Source organism: Scyliorhinus canicula, chromosome 4, assembly GCF_902713615.1.
Source record: "Scyliorhinus canicula chromosome 4, sScyCan1.1, whole genome shotgun sequence".
NCBI lineage: Eukaryota > Metazoa > Chordata > Chondrichthyes > Carcharhiniformes > Scyliorhinidae > Scyliorhinus > Scyliorhinus canicula.
The window spans coordinates 223,023,396-223,046,428 of NC_052149.1; the positions used below are offsets into that span (position 1 = coordinate 223,023,396).

The 23,033-nt window shown below is 45.1% G+C and overlaps 1 protein-coding gene across 3 annotated transcripts in view; it reads left to right on the plus strand.

Annotated features, from left to right (window-relative positions):
- The first annotated feature begins 382 nt into the window (after positions 1–382).
- kif3a (kinesin family member 3A) overlaps positions 383–23,033 on the plus strand; it is a 90,906-nt gene continuing 68,255 nt past the window's right edge. The window contains exons 1-2 of one of the 3 annotated variants that reach the window (XM_038796141.1): positions 383–570; positions 12,900–13,182. In XM_038796141.1, the coding sequence (XP_038652069.1) occupies positions 526–570; positions 12,900–13,182 (328 nt within the window). In that variant the 5' untranslated portion in view covers positions 383–525. Of the gene's footprint in view, positions 571–1,110; positions 1,242–12,899; positions 13,183–23,033 lie in introns of those variants that run through there. The other 2 variants (XM_038796140.1, XM_038796139.1) reach the window with 2 other exon arrangements.

The window sequence follows — 23,033 nt, forward strand, 5'->3', positions numbered from 1 at the left end:
CCATGTTTGCAAATCTCACTCAGATTCTCATACCGCAGGTTGTGGAAAATCGGCTGGAAGCTGGTGCCCGAAATGGAAAGGGTTTCATTCCCCTTCATAATTTATATAATAAAAAAGGATACTATTCGTATGTAATTTTTTTTATTTATCCCTCCCCCCTGCCACACACTCCCCCGCTTGCGGCCCTTTCCTCTTCTGGGCCCATTGTTGTTTCTCTGGGTCTCTCCTTTGTGCCTGTCAGCGGTGGCCATGGCAACCTGACGCGCCCAGTCGCCGCGTTGCCGCTCTCTGTCGTTCCGATTGGCGGCGGCGTGACAGAGCCCCGCCTCTTCCGCGGATCGATTGGCCAGCGTGGCTGTCCATCAGGCCCGGTGTGGGAGAGAGGGCGGGGCCGGGGAGAGAGGCGGGGCTGGCCGGGGTGGACAGCGAGCCCGCACTGAGCCCAGTTGGAAGCGCTGACGGTTGGGCTCGAGCGGGTTTTGTTTTGCCCGGGGAGCCGGCGGTGGCGGCTCGAATCAAATTTGAATGCGCTCGAGACCCGCGGCCTCGGGGAGCGTCTTCAAGATGCCGGTCAGTGAACGGAGCGCGGTCGCCGGTTACAAACGGCGCCGGGAGATGGGGAGGCGGCTTCACCAGCCTTTCAGTAAACGGCCGAGTTCGGGTCTGTGAATCCAGTCGCCCCCTCCGGGAGGAGGAGGAGGAGGAGGAGGAGGGCAGGAGGAGGGGGGCGGGAGGGGAGAGAAGGTCTGCGGCTCCGCATTCCCAATGCGGAGTTAGGCCTCGGTCTGGAGCAAAGCTGCACAATGGGGGGTGGGGGTCAGTCCGTCCGGGTATCAGTCAGACTGCGGTGTCTGGAGAAATGTCAGCACCCCCCTCTTCCCGTATTAAACCAGATCCCCACCCTTGGAGAGGAATGAATGGCAGCCGTGAATTTCTTCAACCCCTCCCCCCCCCCCATTCATTGGGTTGGGCGACCGGTGGAGCAATCCTGCCTATATCCCGGGGGTATTGCTGTGATGGCTGTCCAGTCGGGATGTTGCGGATCTCGGCCTGTATATAGCCCCCGTCACTCTGAGCCGCAGAGGGAAGGAGAGGCTGCGAACCAAGCCCAAAGCTGTCAACAATGTCGGGATGGGCCTGAAAAGCCGATGACGCGCCCGTGAACTGCATCTGCAGCTTGATGGATGAGGAGGAGAATTGATCTCCTTGTCGGAGCAGGGATGTCTGTTTTGCCCGTCAAGGTGTGCCATTCTCAGATTGATGTATGCAAGCACATCTGGATGGATGGTTTTGCACATATCGACAGAAAACAAGTTTTTAATTGTTTTGGGGGGGTGGGGGGGGGGGGGGTAATGCTCTTGAGTCTCGCCCCAATCCCTGTATGCAATTAATGCGAGTGGTGCTTTGGTCACCAGCATTCGTATTTTAACATTTCGGTTCAATTTTCTTTACTAAGCTAGCAGGACTAGCTAGGATGGAGGATTTATGAAGGGTGTGGATAGATGCATATCCAATTGGGGTTGACAAGTAGTAAATTACTACTGATAAATGTATGTATTCTATGAAGAACAAATGGTAATGGATTGGAATTAGTGCAGGGAGATTTTACCCCTGAGAGAAAGGTCTACAATTGCTACAATTTTCTGACAACATGGAGAAACTAAAAAGGAAACCGGATCATGGAATAAGCTGGTTTAGGTCTTTGTCTCTAGATTTGATTATTCTAATCCAATCCTGCTAGCCTTCTATTTTCTGCCTTTTGTAAACTTGAAGTCATAAAAATCCAGTCCCTTTCACTCGTCACTCCTGAGCTCATGATCCATTTTAACAATGCCCCGATTTTCACTTTCTCATCTTTGTTTTCAATTCCCTCCATATCTTCAGTGGCCAAGGTCCTCTGTTCTGAAGTGTGTTCCTTTAAACCTATCCGATCTGTCCTTATATTTCCTAATGTTGCTCAATGCCATTTTATTTGGTAACACTCCTGTGAACCGCCTTGGTATTTAAACTGTAAAAACATTCCATATGTACACAAGTTGTTCTGAGGCTTTGTAATGTACTGGTCCAAGACTACACCTGAACTGTTGACTAGTTTTGGTAATCATGCTTTGGTAATTGCTCATGCAGTGGAAAGGGTGCAGAAAAGAGTAATTAAAATTATCTGGAACCATGCTAGCCTGTTAGTTTGCTTGTCACAATACATCATAATTTAGTGCAATTTTGCATGGAGGTTTTGAATAATGGCTTTCAATTTGCAACAAGGATCAGAAGTTCTTATTGTTGTGTTAGATTTGTTAATTAATCCATACTATACTTTTTGTAGTTGGCACCCTTGCATACTTGAAACAACGTGAAAAAAATTCACGTTGTTTAAAATGTACAAAAAAAGCATTAATCCTAGATTTCAGGAGTGCTTTTTCGCCACTTGTTCAATTTTTCTTCCTTGTAAATCTGAGATTACTATCTTTTTCTTATACTAAATCCTGCAAGGTAAAGATAATTCAAAATGTCTTTCTCAGCAAAGAACCATCTTTTGACCGACTTCTTTCCTCGCCATTTGGACTTTCAACAGCAAGTTCAAGGCATAAGGGACTTTTTATTTGTTTCCAAGATTGAAAGTATCCATCGTTTCCTCAGACCTTTCCTTTTACATCTGGCGTTGTATTTGTATAGCTTTTCACCCTGTCCATTTATCCAGTGTACTATTCATTTCAACCTCTGTGGGGTATCGTTGCTTGGTTTACTCCTGCCTCTTTACAGAACCAGTGTGCGAAATAGAACCATTTTAACCGTACATTGGCAAAACGGAAGCCAAGCGATTTAGCTGTCACCAAAATCCCCTCAACCCTTGCTCCAAGCTTTATGATATGCAATGTTGGTGTTCTGTTTGACCCAAGATAATTTTCCAGAACTAGTTAATTCTATAATTGCATCACTCCACTCATCTCCATTGTTAATAAAATCCTGTGCCCTACATACTAGCCTCCTGAAAAACCCTACCTAAATAAATAGGGGAAGATGATGGCTTAATATCGGGCCAGGATAATATTGTGGGGAGATGGGTTCAAATCCCACGTTGGCAGCTGGTGGAATTTAAATTCTATTAAAACATCTAGAATATAAAGCTAGCCTCAGTCATAGTGACCATGAAGCTATCACTAATAGTTGTAAAAATTCATCTGGCCCTAAAGGGAAGGAAATCCGCCATCCTTGCCTGGTCTGGCCTACATGTGACTCCAGATCCACAGACATGTTGTTGACTCTGCCCCCTCAAGGGAAACTAGGGATGGCCAATAAATGCTGGCCCAGCCAACGATGACCATGAAAGAATTTAAACAAACTAGTAATGTTCAGCACTAGTGAAGTTGAGTCAAAGCCTAGTGCAAAACCACTAAATTGGGCAGGTACTAGACTATATAGGACAGGATTGCCATACTTATTAACTAGATCTGAAAAATGACTTGATTCCCAATATCGCATTAATTACTCGACCTGGCCTAACCCTATAAATGTTGGATAGTAAGTAGGTAGCAGTGCATTGATTGACATTCATCGGATAGATTTTTCTGTATTTCCCAAATGTCTCAAAGGTTACTGAATTGGAAATGGCAGTAACTGGGCTGTGCTCTAATATGGCTACCATTTCTACAGGATGGAGTTTCCCTCAGAGAAATGCTTCCGAAGTACTAGCATAATAAATTCATTTTACTGAGTGCCTGTCACTATCGTTTTATGAAATACTTGATTAAGTTTTCAACTTAAAAGGGGCCCTACTCCTTTGAATGATCCAAGTAATTCAGTGTATCTGGCTTGTTAGGCTGTTATGAATGTAAGCAGTACAATTTAGTTGGTTCCATTTAATCTGGATTATAAATGTATATCTGTACTATACTGTCCCCACTCCCAATACGTAGAATGATCACAATTCTATCAGGTAAATTAAACCCTTGTCACCTTTCTGACTCGTCTCTTATACTGGGCAAAATTCTCAGTTTGGGAGACTAAGTGTTGACGCAGGGACTGAATTGCATGCAGTTTGCATTCCGGTTGGGGGTGCTATTTCTGGAGCAATTCTGGGCATGCTCATGGACTAGAACTCTTGGTGCGAATTCTGAGCAATTTTCGGCCCAGCGGCATTCTAATCACTGGGGCCGGAGTTAGAAACAAAGAGCCTGGCAGCTGGAGCTATTTGTAAGTGCTCCACTTACCCCACACTCCATCCATGCAGCCACCAAGATGGCTCCGAGAAGACCTCATGATACAGATGGGGTATGGGATGTCCAGGGGGGCAGCCTGGATGGGCTCCCAGATGACCAGTGGTCTGCTGAGCATTTAAAGGACACAGGCAGCACTCCGTAGTGTGAGTAGCCAGGAATCTGTAAGTAGCACCAACGGGGTGCCTTGTAAAGACAGACTGCAGCAATGGCAGTCTGAGCCAAGCCATCCCGAATCCAAGTCCATAGACTTGGCACCAAATCACCCCCGCCCCTGTGCCTCCCGCTCAACCCCCGCAGCCATGGCACCCAGTCCATGTTTGTAAATTCTTGTAGTAATTCACACCAGCGAGACGTCTGTTTGAGAGGAGAGATACATTGCGGAAGTGTGGAGCATACCATGTTCAATCCTCTAATCACATTTAAATGCACGCAAATGCTGGTTTTGCATGCTGGCGTAGGGTGCAAACCTCGCTATCACCATCAGCGAGGACCGGAACATGGTGCCTAACTTGGCAGTGGACGTGAACCTCAATTTTGGCCGGATGCCCGATTCTCCGCCGAACCGCGATTCACATTTGTGGCGACGTGAGGCAGAAAATTGTGTCTTCTGTGTTCCAATTCCTCCACATTGTCATGCACTGAAAACTGGATTATGCTTGAACCTACAGAATACTTAATGATGACTTTTCATTAAATTCATTTCAACAATTCAATATGAAAACAAGTTTTTTTCCACTTAAACTCCTACACTAACTGTAAGTAGCTAACCATTAGAACAGGTCGTCTTGTGTTAATCTTTATCCCAATACTAAAATAGCATTTTCCATTTTACTTAATTATTTTTAAAACCTGTATCATATTCCTTCTTAACCTTTATCTGCACCATAGAAAGTAAACTAAGCTCTCTCAGCTGGTCCTTAAAGTACTTGGATGTGAGCCCAGGCATCTACTGCTTACTGCTCTTTACTCTTGATAAAACAGCCATATTCTTCATTGATTTAAAAAAAAAAGTATTCTTTCATGGGATAGGGGTGTCAGTGGCTAAGCAAGCATTTATTACAGTAGGAAGCCAATTGACTATCGTGTCTACACCAGCTCTGCAACTCTTCTGGTGCCATTCCTCCGTCTTCTCTCCATAACGCTGCACATTCTTTGTTTCTTTTCAGATAATGGTCCAGCTCTCCATTGAATTCAGTTGAGCCTGTCTTCTCTATACTCTCAGACCAATCATTGCCCATTCCTAATTTTTTTTTTTTTTAAATTTAGATTACCCAATTATTTTTTCCAATTAAGGGGCAATTTAGCGTGGCCAATCTACCTACTCTGCACATTTTTGGGTTGTGGGGGCGAAACCCACGCAGACACGGGGAGAATGTGCAAACTCCACACGGACAGTGACCCAGAGCTGGGATCGAACCTGGGACCTCAGCGCCGTGAGGCGGTTGTGCTAACCACTAGGCCACCGTGCTGCCCTTTGCCCATTCCTAATTGCCCGTGAGACCACGTACCTGAACTGCTGCAGTCCAGGTGATGTAGGTATATCAAAGGCTGTGAGGAAGGAAGTTCCAGGTTTTGACCCAGTGACAGTGAAGGAGCAGCTCTATAGTTGAAGATGGTGGTGTTCCCATGCATCTTCTGCCCTTTCCCTCCTAGATGGCAGAGATTGTAGGTTTAGAAAGTGTTGTTGAAAACCTTGGTGAGTTGCTGCAGTGCGCCCTGCAGATGGTACACGTGGCTGCCACTGTTTTGGTGGCAGAGAGATTGGATGTTTAAAGTGGTGGATGGGGTGCAGGTCAAACAGATTGCTATGTTCTGGATGGTGTTAAGTTTTTTGATTTGTTGGAACTGCATTCATTCATCCATCCATCACACTCCAGATTCAGTATGTATATTTTGTAGATGGTGGCCAGATTTTGGGGAATCAGGTGAGTTACTCACAGAATTTCCAGTCTCTCACCTGCTCTTACAGCCACAGTATTTCTTTGGCTGGTCCAGTTCACTTTCTGGTCAGTGGTAAACTCTAGGATGTTGATAATGGGAGATTCTTTATGTGGCATGGAAGGTACTTTCCACTTATCAGCCCAAACCTTAATGTTGTCCAAGTGTTGTTGTTTATTGAGAATGAAAGTGAGTACTGACAGTGAAAACCAAAGCCAGCTATTGATGAAGTTAAAACCTAGAATTCCTACTTTTTACTAAATTTAGTGAAGCATTGATGTAAATACATAATGGAATTTTATTGCTCTCTGTTCACATTAGCAATTATTTTATTCATATTAGCAAAAACAACAATTTCAGCCCTTATTAAAAGAGTGTTTACAATGCAGTATTAATGTCCATGTAAAGCAATTTCCACTTGGCATCAGTGCATACCCTGTGGTATAACTGCAGTTCTATCTGATTTGATTCTAAAGGAAGTCACATTTGAATCCAATAGATGATAAACTTAGTTTACAACGTCTTTTGCAGGTTGAGCCATCATTTTTGGTTGTGGATACTTCATTATTGAGTATATTACAGAGCTTGACAGACATATATTTGAGCTTGGGGCAAATTAAGACATGGGGAGCAGTTGGGAAAGTGGAGTTGAGACAGAAGATCAGCCATGATCATACTGAATGTTGGAGGAGGCTCGAGGGACTGTATAGCCTGCTCCTATTTCTTATGCTCTGGCTGTAAATAGTATATGTATTCAAGTTTGAATGTTTGTCTCATCCTTAACAATTTCAAAGAGCCTCTTTGTTGTAAGCTTGCTATATATCTGCTGTACGATCTTTCCTATTGTTATTGTGCTTCACTGCAACAGTAGAAAGAACAAACTTGCATTGGCATAGTGCCTTTCAAATTCACTTGTGTCCAAAGTGCTTTATGGCTGATCAGTTGATTTTGAGGTGTTCTTGTTTTGTTTAATGTACAAATAAATCTGCTTGCATTTGTTTTGTGCTGACTATGACCTCAGAATTTGCAGCCAGTTAAGTACTTTTGAGATGTAGTGACTGTTGTGATGTAGGAAATACAATAGCCAATTTGCATGTCGCAAGCTTCCAAAAGCTGCGGAGTGATAATAATAGAATAATATGTTTTTGTGATGTTAATAGGTGCATGGAAAAAGAATCAAAGATGACACAAGGAAAAGCTTTTTTTTGAGCAAGTGGTTAGGACCTGGAATGCACTGCCTGAGAATGTGATAGAGGCAGATTCAATCATGGCTTTTGAAAGTGAATTTGGTAATTATCTGAAGCTAGAAAATTTGCAGGGCTTTGAGAGCTGACACCGATAAAAAACACAATGTGCTGACGGGCCTCCTGCACTGGAACCATTCTATGATTGAGGGATATATGTTGGCCAGGACACTGGGGTTAGCTTCCATGCTGATCTTCAAAATAGTGCTGTGGGATCTTTTGTATTCATCTGAAAGGGCAGATGGCAACTCGGTAAAACATTTTATCGAAAAGGTAGTCCATTTAATAGTCCAGCAATCCCTTCGTACTGTACTGGAATATTGATCTTGAATTTTGTGTTCCTGGAGTGTGACTTGAACCCACAAAAATCAGGCTCGGAGGCGAGACTGCTATCAACTGAGCTGCAACTAACATCAATTGGCAGCAGCTAATTTGTCCATGGCAAGGTTCAGTTAATAGTAATGAGATAAATATTCTGGTTTTTTTTTTGAGGGGTTGATTGAGGAATATATTTCGCCAGGATGTTGGGCAAATTCATCTATTCTTCTTTGGGATGTTTTATATCTATCTAAATTTTGTTTTAATCTTTCACAGGACATAAGTGAAACTGGCTAGGCCAGCATTTTTATTGTCCATTCCTAATTACCCTTGAGACGGTGATGGTGAGTTGCCACCTTGGACCCTTGCAGTCCATGTGATGCAGGTACACAGTGCTGCTTGGGAGGGAGTTCCAAAATTTTGACCCAGCGACACTGAAGGGACAGCGATATAGTTCAAATCAGGATGGTGCCTAGCTCGGAGGGAAACTTGGTGGTGGTAGTATTCCCATGCATCTACTGTCCTTGACCTTTTTAGGTGGTAGAGGTTGCAGGTTTGGAAATGTTATTGAAGGAGATGAGGTGCATCATGTACACTGCTCCTACTGTGCATTGGTGGGAGAGGGAGTGGGGTGCTAATCAAGCAGGCTGTTGTTGATGGAGATGCACTCACCCAGGCAAGTGGCAAGTTTTCATCATGCTCCTAACTTGTGTCTTGTAGATCATGGGAGTCAGAAGGTGAGTTGCTCACCACAGAGTTCCCACCCTCTGACCTGCTGTTGAAGCCGCAGTATTTATATGGTTGTTCCAGTTCAATTTCTGGTTAATGGTAACCCCCAAGGCATTGATTGTAGGGATACAGCAATGGCAATGCCGTTGAAAGTCATGGGGAGATGGTTGCATTCTCTCATGTAGGAGATGGTCGTTGGCATTTATGTAGAGTGAGTGTTACTTGCCAATTATCAGCCCAAGCTTGAATATTGTCTGGGTCTTACTGCACATTGTCTCGGATTGCTCCAGTATCTGAGGATTCGCAAATGATGCTGAACATTGTGCTATCATCAGAAAACATCTCCAGTTCTGACTTTTTCCATGGAGAACCTGGGAAGGAAGATCATTGGTGAAGCAGCTGAAGATAATTGGGTCAGAACACTACCCTAAGGGGCTCTTGCAATGAAGTCTTGGTACTAAGATGATTGACCTCCAACAATCACAGCCATCTACCTTCGTGGTAGGTATGACTCCAACCAGTAGGGAGTTTTTGTGAGATTCCCATTGACCCCAGGTTTGCTCTGGTTCCTTGATACCAAACTTGGTTAAATGCAACTTTGGTGGCAATGGCAGTTACTGTCACCTCACCTCTGGTTAAGCTCTTTTGTCCATTTTTGCACTAAGCCATTTGTGAGGTCAGGAGCTGAGTGGTACCACAGTGGTTAGCAGTGCTGCCTCATCGCCAGGAACCCGGGTTCGATTCGGCCTTGGGTGGCTGTGGGTTTCCTCCGGGTCCTCTGGTTTCTTCACACATTCCAAAGATGTGCAGATTAGGTGGTTTGGCCATGCTAAAATTGCCAATGATGTGCAGGTTGTGGATGGAGTGGGCTTGGATAGGGTGCTCTTTCAGAGGGTCCGTGCAGACTCAATAGGCTGGATGGCCTCCTTCTGCACTGTGGTATTTCTATGGTTTTATGGTCCTGGCGGAACCCAAACTGAGCATGAATGCACAGGCTACTTGAGTAAGTGCTGCTTGATGTCCTCATCCATCACATAGGTACATAGATACATAGAAGATAGGAGAGGGAGGAGGCCTTTTGGCCCTTCGAGCCTGCTCCGCCATTCATCATGATCATGGCTGATTATCCAACTCAATAGCTTAAGCCTGCTTTCTCCCCATAGCCTTTGATTCCATTCTCCCCAAGTGCTATATCCAGCCACCTCTTGAATATATTCAAAGTTTTAGCATCAACTACTTCCTGTGGTAATGAATTCCACAGGCTCACCTTATGTGTCTCCTTATGTTTGCCTGAAATGGTTTACCCTGAATCCTCAGGCTGTGACCACTGGTTCTGGGCACACCTATCATTGGTAACATCTTCCCTGCATCTACCCTGTCCAGTCCTGTTAGAATTTTATAAGTCTCTATGAGATCCCCCCTCATTCTTCTGAACTCCAGCGAGAACAATCCCAACCTAGTCAATCTCTCCTCATATGACAGTCCCGCCATCCCTGGAATCAGTCTGGTAAACCTTTCTGCACTCCCTGGAGAGTAAGAACATCCTTCCTCAGAGAAGGAGACCAAAACTGCATGCAATAATCCAAGTGTGGCCTCACCAGGACACTGTACAATTGCAGCAACACATCCCTGCTTCTATATTCAAAATCTCTTGCAATGAAGGCCAACATACCATTAGCCTTCTTTACCGCCAGCTGCACCTACATGCTTACCTTCAGAGAATTGTGCACAAGGACACCCAGGTCCTGCTGCATACTCCCCTCTCCCAATTTACAACCATTCAGGTAGTAATCTGCCTTCCTGTTTTTGCTTCCAAAATGAATAACCTCACACTTATCCAAATTATACTGCATCTGTCATTGGTTTGCCCACTCGTCCAACCTGTCCAGATCTTGCAGTAGGATTCCTGCATCCTCATCACAATTCACCCTCCCACCTAATTTGGTATTATCTGCAAACTTTGAGATGTTATATTTTGTTCCCTCATCCAAATCATTAATATATATCGTGAATAGCTGGGGTTCCAGCACCGATCCCTGTGGTACCCCACTGGTTACTGCCTGCCAATTTGAAAAGGACCCATTAATCCCTACTCTTTGTTTCCTCTCTGCCAACCAGTTTTCCATCCACCTCAATACATTTCCCCCAATCCCATGCTCTTTAATTTTGCACAATAATCTCTTATGCGGGACTTTGTCAAATGAATGAAATGAAATGAAAATCGCTTATTGTCACGAGTAGGCTTCAATGAAGTTACTGTGAAAAGCCCCTAGTCGCCACATTCCGGCGCCTGTCCGGGGAGGCTGGTACGGGAATCGAACCGTGCTGCTGGCCTGCTTGGTCTGCTTTTAAAAGTCAGCGATTTAGCTGAGTGAGCTAAACCAGCCCCAGTTGCCTTCTGAAAGTCCAAATATACCACATCGACTGGCCTCCCCCTTGTCAACGGTACTGGTTACATCTTCAAAGAATTCCGACAGATTTGTCAAGCATGATTTTTCCTTCATAAATCCATGCTGACTCTGACTGATCCTGCCACTGAAAAGAGAACACAGAACATATAGTGCAGAAGGAGGCTATTTGGTCCACCGAGCCTGCACCGACCCACTTAAGCCCTCAATTCCACCCTATCCCCATAACCCAATAGCCCCTCCTAACCACTGAGGGCAATTTATCTTGGCCAATCCACCTAAACTGCACATCTTTGGACTGCGGGAGGAAACCGGAGCACCCGAAGGAAACCCACGCAGCCACTGGGAGAAAGTGCAGACTCCGCACAGGCAGTGACCCAGCGGGGAATTGAACCTGGGACCCTGGCGCTGTGACGCCACAGTGCTAACCACTTGTGCTGCCCTAAATGTTCCGCTATAAAGTCCTTGATAATGGATTCAAGCATTTTCCCCACTACCGATGTTAGGCTTACTGGTCTATAATTCCCTGCTTTCTCTCTACCTCCCTTTTTGAATATCGGAATGATGTGAGCTACCCTCCAATCTGCAGGGACAGTTCCAGAGTCTATAGAATCGCGGAAGATGACCACCAATGTTCACTTGCTCATGATCGAGATTAGGCTGTTGGGGCAGTAATCGGCTAGATTGAATTTGGCCTTCTTTTTGTGGACAGGGCTTAACTGAGAAGTTTTCCATACCAGTGTTGTAGTTGTATGGGAACAGCTTGGCTAAGGGCGCAGATGGTTCAGTAGCAGAAGTCTTCAGTACTATTGCTAGAATATTGTCAGGACCAATAGCCTTTGCAGTATCCAGTGTCTTCAACCGTTTCTTTGTCACATGGGTTGAATCAGATTGGCTGATGCTGAGGATCTCTGGAGGAGACTGAGATGAATCGTCCACTTGGCACTTCTGGCTGAAGATTATTGCAAATGTTTCAGCCTTGTCTTTTGCACTGGATGTACTGGACCCCCCTATCATTGAGGATGGGGATATTTGTGGAGCCTCCTCCTCCAGTTTGTTAAATTGCCCACCACCATTTATGACCAGATGTGGCAGGACTGCAGAATGTAGATCTGAGTCATTGGTTGTCAGATCTAATCTAAATAGATACATTTGGCCTCAGTTTGTGTTCTCATCAAAGAGACAGCACCTCATTTTAGATTAATATACATTAGTATAGATTTATTTATACGAAGCGTAGCCCTCTGGGCATGAGAATACTGTATCAGTAGTTCAATGTTTAAACCTAATCCCAAGTGCCTCCTACGAGGCTGCCTTTGATCTGATTTTGTCTCCAGGCAGCAGCTTGAATTGTGGCAAAATCCCTTTGGATATAAAGTTTCATCTATGTTTACCACTTCATTGTGATGCAGATGTTTTGGGAGATGATGATTGTGGAAAGTTTGAACATAATTTATATCTATATTTGTCTTTGTAGCTAGATCTGTCCAGATACCAGTGAGGAAAAGTGCAAGCAAGTTATTGATTTCAGAATTATTAAGTGTGCAACATTGACCTGAAAGTATCCATAATGAACTGACATTCGATCTTCCATTAATTTGCCTGACCAGAATACCTTACACATGACGATGTATTTTATATAAAAAGATTTAATTTCAGTCTGGCATAGCACTAAACCATAAGTAATTGATTTTAACGGGAAAACTACAATTGGCTTCTGTACTCCTGGCTGGTTTCACTCGTAGTTAGTGCCTCTGATGAATGTCAAGTCAGTTGAGGAAAAGGTAGGATTCAGTCGTGATACCTTCAACAATGAATAACCTGTTAATGGTGTTAAATGGTCAGTTGGGGTGGACTGCAATTATCCATGCAACTTTAACCTGAGTGAGCCAGTGCCTTCAGAACAGGAGAGAAAATTTAGGGATGGAGAAGGAAAGGTTTCGTTCAAAGTTATTTCACTTAATGTTGACTTAGCAGAAAGGAAAAACATTGCCATAGTTTCCGACTTTATTTGTGATCAGCCATTCTTGTTTCTAAACCCACAGAGCAATAAATCGGAGAAGATTGACCGTATCGAAGCCAGCGATAACGTGATGGTTGTGGTACGCTGCCGACCAATGAATGAAAAGGAAAGAAATATGGGACACAGACAAGTGGTGAATGTGGATGAGATACGAGGAACAATCACTGTCTACAAGACAGAATCTGCCAATGAGCCACCAAAAACATTCACTTTCGATACGGTCTTCAGTCCAGAGAGCAAACAAGTAGATGTGTACAATCTTACAGCAAGACCTATTGTGGATTCGGTTCTGGAAGGATACAATGGTAACTCTTAGACTTATAACTGATTTCAATTATTTAATTTTAGTATGAAGTTCCCATCGTTGTTTGAGTTCGGATTTTAAAACTAGAAGGTCATGCAAATCACTATATCCAGTTTGTGCGAATCCACTAATGTATACAAGGAAAATTATTTCACTGATTAATCTAGCTCAATATAAAATATTTATTTTCCTCACCAATCTGTTATTTAAAGGAAATCGTACATATCACATACCTTTATTCATTCTCTCCATTGGAAACCTGCTTGGATCCAGCGCATTCCAAATAAGCATACAATAAGTGCATCCCTTGGCTTATTGCTTCCAATGTAGGGTGGAGTGGGGGTGGATCATGGTTTCTAATTGGGGGGTGGTTGATGAGTGTATTGCGAGAGCGGGAGCTGAGCTGTTGAAAGCATTAAGTTAGTGGAGGAGGGAATTTCCTCAATTGAATCCAAGGAGGACAGACTGCCTGGAAAAATATATAATTATTATTTTTGGGAGTTATTCAGGAGGCACAACAGAAATTCATCCCAAGAGGAGGAAACGTGCTAAGAGGGGGACAAGGCATCCATGGTTGACGAGGGAAGTCAAGGACTGCATAAAAGCAAAAGAAAAAGCATACAAAGTGGCGAGGATTAGTGGGAAGCCAGAGGATTGGGAAACCTTTAAAAGTGAGCAGAGGACAACTAAAAAGGCAATAAGGGGAGAGGAGATGAAATATGAGCGCGAGCTAGCTAGTAATACAAAACAAGAGTTTTTTTAATATATAAAGGTAAGAAGGAGGCAAAAATAGACATTGGACCACTGCAAAATTAGGCTGGAGAAGTAATAATGGGAAACAAAGAAATGGCAGAGGAACTGAGTAGTTACTTTACATCAGTCTTCATGTTGGAAGACATCAGGGGGTAGAGGTGAGTGCCGTGGCCATCGCTAAGGAGAAGGTTCTGGGGAAATTGAAAGGTCTGAAGGTGGATAAATCACCTGGACCGGATGGACTACACCCCAGGGTTCTAAAAGAGAAAGCTGAGGAGATCATGGAAGCATTAGTGGTGATCTTTCAGGAATCACTGGAGGCAGGAAGCGTCCTAGAGGACCGGAAAGTGGCTAATGTAACACCGCTGTTTAAGAAGGGAGGGAGGCAGAAGACGGGAAATTATAGGCCGTTTATCCTGACTTCAGTCATTGGTAAGATTTTAGAGTATTACTAACAATGAGATCGCGGAGTACTTGGAAGAGCATGATAAAATAGGACTGAGTCAGCATGGCTTCGTCAAATCTTGTTCTTTGAGAAGGTAACAAGAAAGTTAGACAAAGGAGAACCAGTGGACGTGATTTATTTAGATTTCCAGAAGGCCTTTAACAAGGTGCTGCACAGGAGACTGTTAAATAAGTTAAGAGCCCATGGTGTTAAGGGAAGGATCCTGGCATGGATAGAGGATTGGCTGACTGACAGAAGGCAGAGAGTGGGGATAAAGGGGTCTTTTTCAGGATGGCAGCCAGTGACTAGTGGTGTGCTTTAGGGGTCTGTTCTGGGACCACAGCTTTTCACAATATACATTAATGATCTGGAAGAAGGAACTGAAGGCACTGTTGCTAAGTTTGCAGATGATACAAAGATCTGTAGAGGGACAGGTAGTATTGAGGAAGCGGGGGGGCTGCTAAGGATTTGGATGGTTAGGAGAGTTGGCAATGAAGCGGCAAATGAAATACAATATGGAAAAGTGTGAGGTTATGCATTTTGGAAGGAGGAATGGAGGCATAGATTATTTTCTAAATTGGGAAATGCTTAGGAAATCAGAAGCCATTTGGAGTATTGTGAGCAGTTTTGGGCCCCCTATCTAAGTAAGGATGTGCTACCGTAGGGAAGGGTCCAGAGGAAGTTCACAAGAATGATCCCTGGAATGATGAGCTTGTCGTATGAGGAACGGTTGAGCACTCGGTCTGTTGGAGTTTTGAAGGACGAGGGGGGGATCTTATTGAAACTTACAGGATACTGCGTGGCCTGGATAGAGTGGACGTGGAGAGGATGTTTCCACTTTGTAGAAAAAACTAGAAACAGAGGACATAATTTCAGACTAAAGGGACGGTCCTTTAAAACAGAGGTGAGGAGGAATTTCTTCAGCCAGAGGGTGGTGAATCTGTGGAACTCTTTGCTGCAGAAGGCTGTGGAGGCCAAATCATTAAGTGTCTTTTAAGACAGGGATAGATTGGTTATTGATTAATAAGGGGATCAGGGGTTATGGGGAGAAGGCAGGGGAATGGGGATGAGAAAAATATCAGCCATGATTGAATGACGGAGCAGACTCGATGGGCCGAGTGGCCTAATTTTGCTCCTATATCTTGTACAATTGAAACTTTTGAATTGACCAGAAACAGTGGGCCTGAACCCCTGTGGAGAGGCAGTCAAAGTTGAAATGTCCCTCTCCCTGGTTTCCTATTTGAAAATCCAGGCGATTCTTTCTTGCCTAATCTTCCAACTCGGGCCAATGCCTTGAATGCTGCACAATCTGACGTAAGGAGCCATCCTCCTCTTTTTTACAGTACTGGCTGCACTAAATCAGGTAAGGTCCACAGCCTAGTCACTTTCAATCCAGAGCGAAAGTAGATTTGTAAAGTAAGTGGTCGGATTGGTGTGGGTGTCGGATGGTCAGTAGGGAGGAGAGGGAATGATGGTTGTGGTTGGGATGGCAACATTAGGGGCCTCCCATGGGTTAGATGTTGGTGAAGATCAGTACTATAGTTACCCTGAAGCTCGAAGTAGTTTTAATTCTTCTAACTTTCTCCAGGTAACTAATCCTGTAAGACGGTCAGAACCATCCAAAGTGTGTGATTAAGTTACATTTTCTGATGGTTCCAAGTGCAGCAGTTGCTCATCAGAAGTTTGAACTTCATCGGCGATTGTGCTGCAATCCTTACCTGTGAACGTCTGGGCAGAAAGTGTTCCCCAAGTGCATCTTTGGGGGTTTCCTCCCCAAATATGCTGCCCTGGCACTCAGTCGTTACAGTTCATTATTTTTGTTCTGTGTAAAATAGAAAGTATATGGAGGTCATAAACAATTTGAACTAGATAATTAATTATCTTTTTTGAGTGCTGTGCATTATTTTATATTTTAAATATTTTAATTTTTCCTTTTTTGAGTGACTTGACTAAAGCTACGATCATTTTTCACGTTTCAATCATAAGGTCATTAGGTATTATTCATGGTGGTTATTTCACTGAGAATTTAATCAATTAAACTTAAATCAACCATAAGCCACAAGATAATGTATTTCTGTTTTTGTGTCAATTCAGTGGCTTGCTTTCACAGATTATTAGCAGTAGACCTACTGCTTTTATTAGTAACATTTGCTTTTCTAGTTAATAGGACCTGATTGTTAAATGGATTCAGCTGTAGTAAAAGATTTACTGTCATCTTCCCTAAAATTCCCATAACCATGTTTTTTGTCTTTACAGTAATATACACCACCCTTGACAGAAGTAGTTCAAGCATTCATCGTGCTAAAGGGTTGCTTTTTTCCATTATTTCTGTAGCCTGTCTGCTGTACGTAATTTTGCCTTTGCAAGAAATCTATGTCCATGTTGCTAAACATAGGCTGAGATGCTTTTGGATACAGTTTTCAGTACTATCGGCTTCATTTGTAACAGGATTTTGGATAGCTGCTCTTGCATGGATGTCCATAGTCAATACATTTTTGGTGATCCCTAGTTTAAGTCCTTTCAAAATACCATGACTTTTGTTAAACGTACAATGGAGCATTGTACAAATCTTCACTAATTAGTATTTACAAGAGAAGCTGAATACATTTCCTTGACATGCTTGGAAACTATTGCTAGGGTTACTGAATGTGAGGACGATAATTAAAGACTTTTCCTCCATAATCAGCAGCGAAAGAGTGGAGACAATTCACTCATGAATTTAAATTCATATTCCAGGAATAAAGTAAAATAAAGATTTCCATTTCTGCAGCACATTTTATGACCTTGGAACAGGATGTCTCAACATCTTGTACAGCCAATGAAAAGTTAGAAAATCCAGCAGCCAATTTGCACACAGCTAGCTTCTGCAAACCACAATCTGAGTATAACTAGATTTTTTTTAAATGATGTGGATTGAGAGATAAGTATTAGCTAGCACAGTGGGAATAAGCTTTTTTGAAATAGTGCCGTGGGATTTATTTTTGTTCACATGAGAGAGCGGATAGGCCCTCAGTGTAACATTTCAGTTGAAAGGCAGAATCTCTTGACAGTGAAGCAGTTCTTCAATACTGAACAAGAGTGAGGTCCCCTATAGAGCCCCAATGTAGAATAAGCCTTTGTTGTAGATACATGATAAATATGGATGTGAAATTGACAAGAACCAAAGGCTTTTGTTCCTGTGCACTAATCAGGCCCAGCCTCCACCATTTGTAAACCTCAGACAAAACTGTGTTGCCTACTATCAGTCCCTTACTAAACTACATTAGCTCCTAGTTCCCCAATGCCTCAATTTTAAACAGAAAGTACTGTAAATACTCAGGTTTGGTACCATCTGTGGAGAGAGAGACACGGAGTTAACATCCTGATTTTAGTGACCACGGACTAGTCCGAGACGAGTAGATAACAAAACTTAGTTTTATTATGAAGGTATAGTATGGACAATACTTTCCAGATCCCAGCTAGGTTTGAGGTGTTGGTGCCGAAACTGGCCGGCCTTAATATTACAGATTATTAGTGTTCATGTTCTTCCCCCCCCCCCCCCTCCTCGAGGGGTCGCTTGTACTCCACGAGACTCACAGGGAGGCCAATTGCTTCTACCACATAGGTTTCATGCGGGTTATTACATCACCCCCTCCACAAAGTCCGAAGACTGTTCTAAGCTTGGTGGAGTAGAAGGATATCTTTGCCTCTTCACTCGTGGCTGTGCTTCTGACACCTGGGTTTGACCAGGTGGCATAGGCCTGGGCGGTGAAGGCCGTTTCTGTTCCAAACGGCTGAATGGCTTGTTCCCCTTGGAACTTTCCCACGCCTGGTTTGCCATGGTGAAATCTGTATCAATGATCTGTATCCTGTCCCCCTTGGGGCAACGCTCTTGAGTCTTGAAGAATTGGTGTAGGTCAGTAATTGGTTGCTCCTGTGAAGCTCTGTGCATTGCTGGTCTCCTGTTTTGGAAATGATCATCCTGTTTTTTCATGACGCGACCTTGAGTTTGAAATTGGTACGATATTGGCCCAGTCTGGTGAAGAATCGTTCCTGAGATCCATTGGGCGCCGTCTGCGAACCTCCAAACATAGACTGTGGCAGCAGTGTTGCTCGTTCTGGGTGAGTGTGCTTTACACTCAATTGGCTCTGTGTATTACTTAGCTCTGGAGTCGCCAGGTATCGTTATGATACTGCCACAAGGCTCAAGTTCAAGTTCAGATCAATGACTCAATACACCAGTTAGTAAGTTCAAAACAAGACACGTTTATTATAACACAGTTATTTACTACTCATGCATATAATACTAAGACTAAACTATTCCTACCGCTAATAGGCCAATACTTATCTGGAATAAGGGAACTGCCGGATCAGGGAACAATGGCCTCTTACTCTGCACTGGGTCTGCAGGTTTCCAGTTGGTGTGGACAAAAGGGGTCAGGAGTGTCTACTCTCGTAGCATGCGTTGTATGACACTTACTTGATGGTGGCTGCTGACCAGGCCTCTCCTCTCTTGGTCAAGGTCTTCTGCTGCAAAGGTGTTCTGCTGGGAGGGCCGGCTGGTCAAGAAGAAAGAATCAGTCCTGGGACCTGACTTTTATAGGTTCCAGGGGCTTCGTGCCCTTCTGGGCGGACCCTCTATAAACTTGCAATCGATTGGGTCTCTTCCCAATCGATTGATTTGAATTTCCCCAATAACGGGGCTGTTCCTCGATCACTGGGCGGTTCTTTCCACCTTATTTGTGTCCTTTGTTTCAGACTCCACTGGCGCCGGGGTGTCTGACCTATAGAATGTTTCAATCTCTTCTAATTGTTGTGTCCTTTGTGCCTGGGAATCACCGGGAATCGCTCACTTAATATACGCAGCTCGTTAGTTACAATGCTGTCTGGTTTCTTTAGCAGCTAGAATACACAGGGGATTCTGCAAACTGCTTGTCTCTTTGCAACTGTCCATTTTTCCCTGTAACCTTTGCATTCTTCCATTTTGTGTGAGGAAGTGGCCAACCCAGGTGGCTACAGCAGGTACAATAGTCTGGTCTCCTCCTGTGCATCTGGACAACGTCCTTGACACCTCTGGAGACGGCGTATTTTCCCTACACTGCAAAAGAAAGCTATTCGGCCCAGCGAGTCAGCACCAGCCCATGTTCTGATAGACCGCTCTACCTAGACCCAATCCCCTGTTCTATCCTTGTAACCCCACCTGACCTTTGGACACTAAGGGGCAATTTAGCTTGGCCAATTCACCTAACCTGCATATCCTTGGACTGCGGAAGGAAACCAGAGCAAACCCACGCAGACACTGGGAGAAGGTGCAAACTTCACATAGACAGTCACCCGAGGTCAGAATCTGTGAGGCAGCAGTACTAACCACTGTTCCCGCCAATATCCATGAAGTAAGACTGAGATGGGTCCATAGTCGGCGACACATCACCAATTCTGCTGGCACAGTGATCAGCACGGCTGCCTCATGGCACCGAGGACTCTGGTTCGATCCTGGGTCACTGTCCGTTCGCCTTGTGCTTGCTTGGGTTTTCTCTGGGTGCTCCGGTTTCCTCCCACAAATCCCGAAAGAAGTGCTTGTTAGGTGAATTGGACATTCTCAATTCTCCCTCTGTACCCGAATAGGGTCTAGTTTTACAATGAAAAAGTTTGCGCCACCCCCGCACTGATGCTCCACCCGGTGGGGGGCTAGCAGCCGCAGCACGTAAAACTCCCGGCGTTCCCGCCATAAATGGCCAGAAAATTGCCGAGTCCGTGGCCGTGGATACACACGGTGACGACCTGCAGCGGTCGCGCCGTACAACATGGCGACGAACTGCAGCGGTCGCGGCGTATAACATGGCTACCTGCAGCGGTCGCGCCATACAACATGGCGACGACCTGCAGCGGTCGCGCCGTACAACATGGCGATGATCTGCAGCAGTCGCGCCGTACAACATGGCGATGACCTGCAGCGGTCGCGCCGTACAACATGGCGACGACCTGCAGCGGTCGCACTGTACAACATGGCGACGACCTGCAGCGGTCGCACTGTACAACATGGCGACGACCTGCAGCGGTCGCGCCGTACAACATTTTTTTTTCTTTAGATTTAGAGTACCCAATTCATTTTTTTTCCAATTAAGGGGCAATTTAGCGTGGCCTATCCACCTAGCCTGCACATCTTTGGGTTGTGGGGGCGAAACCCACACAAACGCGGGACGAATGTGCAAACTCCACACCGACAGTGACCCAGAGCCGGGATTCGAACCTGGGACCTCGGCGCCATGAGGCAACAGGGCTAACCCACTGTGCCACCATACTGCTGCGGCGTACAACATGGCGACGACCTGCAGCGGTTGCGCCATATACAACATGATGCTGACCTGTAGTGGTCGCGCCGTACACAACATGATGCCAACCGCGCGTGGATCCAGCCTGCCAGATTGTGCCCCCTATACCCCCCCTATACCCCCCCCCCCCCAAACCCCTGCTGAAGCCCTCACGGCCAGCACAATGGCCCCCCCCCCCCCCAACTGTGGCGTGGCTGCGCTGGACACAGTTTGCAGTCGCCATGCAAGATTGCCAAAAACTCAGCACACATGTTTTGTGCCACCGGGCAGTCGGCCCATCGAGAGCGGAGCATCGGGGAAAGGCCTTCAGGTGACTTCCTGAGACCATCTCAACAGCATGCGTCGAACTCCACGATGACGCCGTTTTGGAGGGGACGGAGCATCCGAAAACAGGTGCCGTCCCTGATTTTGGTGTCAAAAGGGTTTCTCTGCCCAATCGCTGATTACTATATCAGCGTCGGGCAATGGACAATGCCGCCCATAGATCCCCTGAAAAGACCGACAAAATCGGAGTGGAGCCATACCCAGGGCAGCCCTGGACTCTCCCAAGCGTGGTGTGGTGGGCGGAAGATTCTGTTGTCCTTGACCAGCCCTGCATTGTTTCAGCCATTTGTTTTCTATCTCTGCGTTCAGGCTCGGCCACCAAACGTAGCTGCGAGCAAGCATCTTCATTTTTGACACACCTGGGTGTCCATTATGCAAGTCCCTCAAGATGGAGTCCTGGCCCCTGTTTGGCATGGCGACACGTGTTCCCCAGAGCAAGATGCTGGCTTCGACACTGAACTGGATATTTTGATCAAAAAGACCCATAGTTCCTCTGGTAATCTGCGATACTGGCATCCATACAGGACTATGTGGCGGGCTTTGGACAGTTTGGAACCGTCTCCATCCATCCCCGTATCTGGGACGCTGTAACTGGCAATGTGTTCATAACGTTTAGCATTGCTACTGCTTCATCGGATCGAGGAGGAGACTGAGGGTGCGTTGGCAAAGCCAGTCTGCTTAACACATCTGCGATTTTGGTACCTGGTCGATTATCAAACAAGTATTTGTATGCCGTTAGTAGAAGGGCCTATCTCTGTATCTAGCGGAGTCAATGGGCAGGATTATTTCTCCCTCAAGCCCCAATAGCAGCTTCTGGTCTGTGAGGATTGCGAACCGATGGCCACAAATGTCCTAGTGGAACCTTTTTTACGGCAAATACGACGGCCAACACCTCTTTCTCAATATGTGCGTAGTTACGCTCGCAATGGCCAAAGTCCTGGAGGCAAATGCGATTGGTTGCTCGCCGCCATCGTCCATGTGATGGGACAAAGCAGCTCCAATGCTATATGGCGAGGCGCCTCACATGACTATGAGCGGTTTGACGGGGTCGTAACGCGTGAGCAAGCCTGATTAGGCCAACTGCTTTTTGACTTCGGTAAACGTTTCTTCGTGGTGAGCTATCCATGCCCACTTCTGATCTTTTTATAGTAAGAGATGGAGGAGAGCCAACACACTTGCGAGACCGGTGATGAACTTTCCATTGTAGTTTACTAACCCTAGGAAGGAACACAGTTCGGTCATGTTCTCAGATGTAGCAACTTGCTGGCTAGCCCTCACTTTTTCCGCGACAGGATGCAAACCATCCCAGTCACATGGTAACCCAGATAAATTATCTTCTTCGTGTGGAACGCACATTTCACCCTTCGTAGGCGAACGCCCATCTCCAAGAAGCGGCAGAGAAGCTCATCCAAATTGTTCAGGCGCTCTGTTCAGACGTCCCAATGACCAAGATGTTGTCAAGATAAACCGCCACGTGCGGCAACCCTCGCAGTATGTTGTAAATGGCCCTCTGGAAAATTGCTCAAGCCATGATATGCCAAAAGGCAGTCTGATATATTCATGGATATTCATCCTGACATATTTCCATGGTGCAGGGTCCAATTCGAGCTGTAGATATATGTGGCTCATGTCTAATTTCATGAATGAATGATCAACGGCCAGCTTTGTATTTAAATCTTTGATGTGAGGCATCAGCCATCTGCCCAATTTAGAAGCCCTATTGAACATCAGTTTGTAGTCACCACTGATGTCGGTGAATCGCACCGGTCTGGCTTAATTCAGCGTTGACCTTGTCCACTAGCATATAAGGAAAAGATCCACCTGCAGCTTCGCCCTGGCTCCCTTAATCTTCCCTAAACCTGGCTAGAACGAGAGGTCATAATCTTAATAATAATCATTGTCGCAAGTAGGCATGCATTAACACTGCAATGAAGTTACTGTGAAAAGCCCCTAGTCGCCACATTCCGATGCCTGTTCGGGTACACGGAGAATTCAGAATGTCCAATTCACCTAATAGCA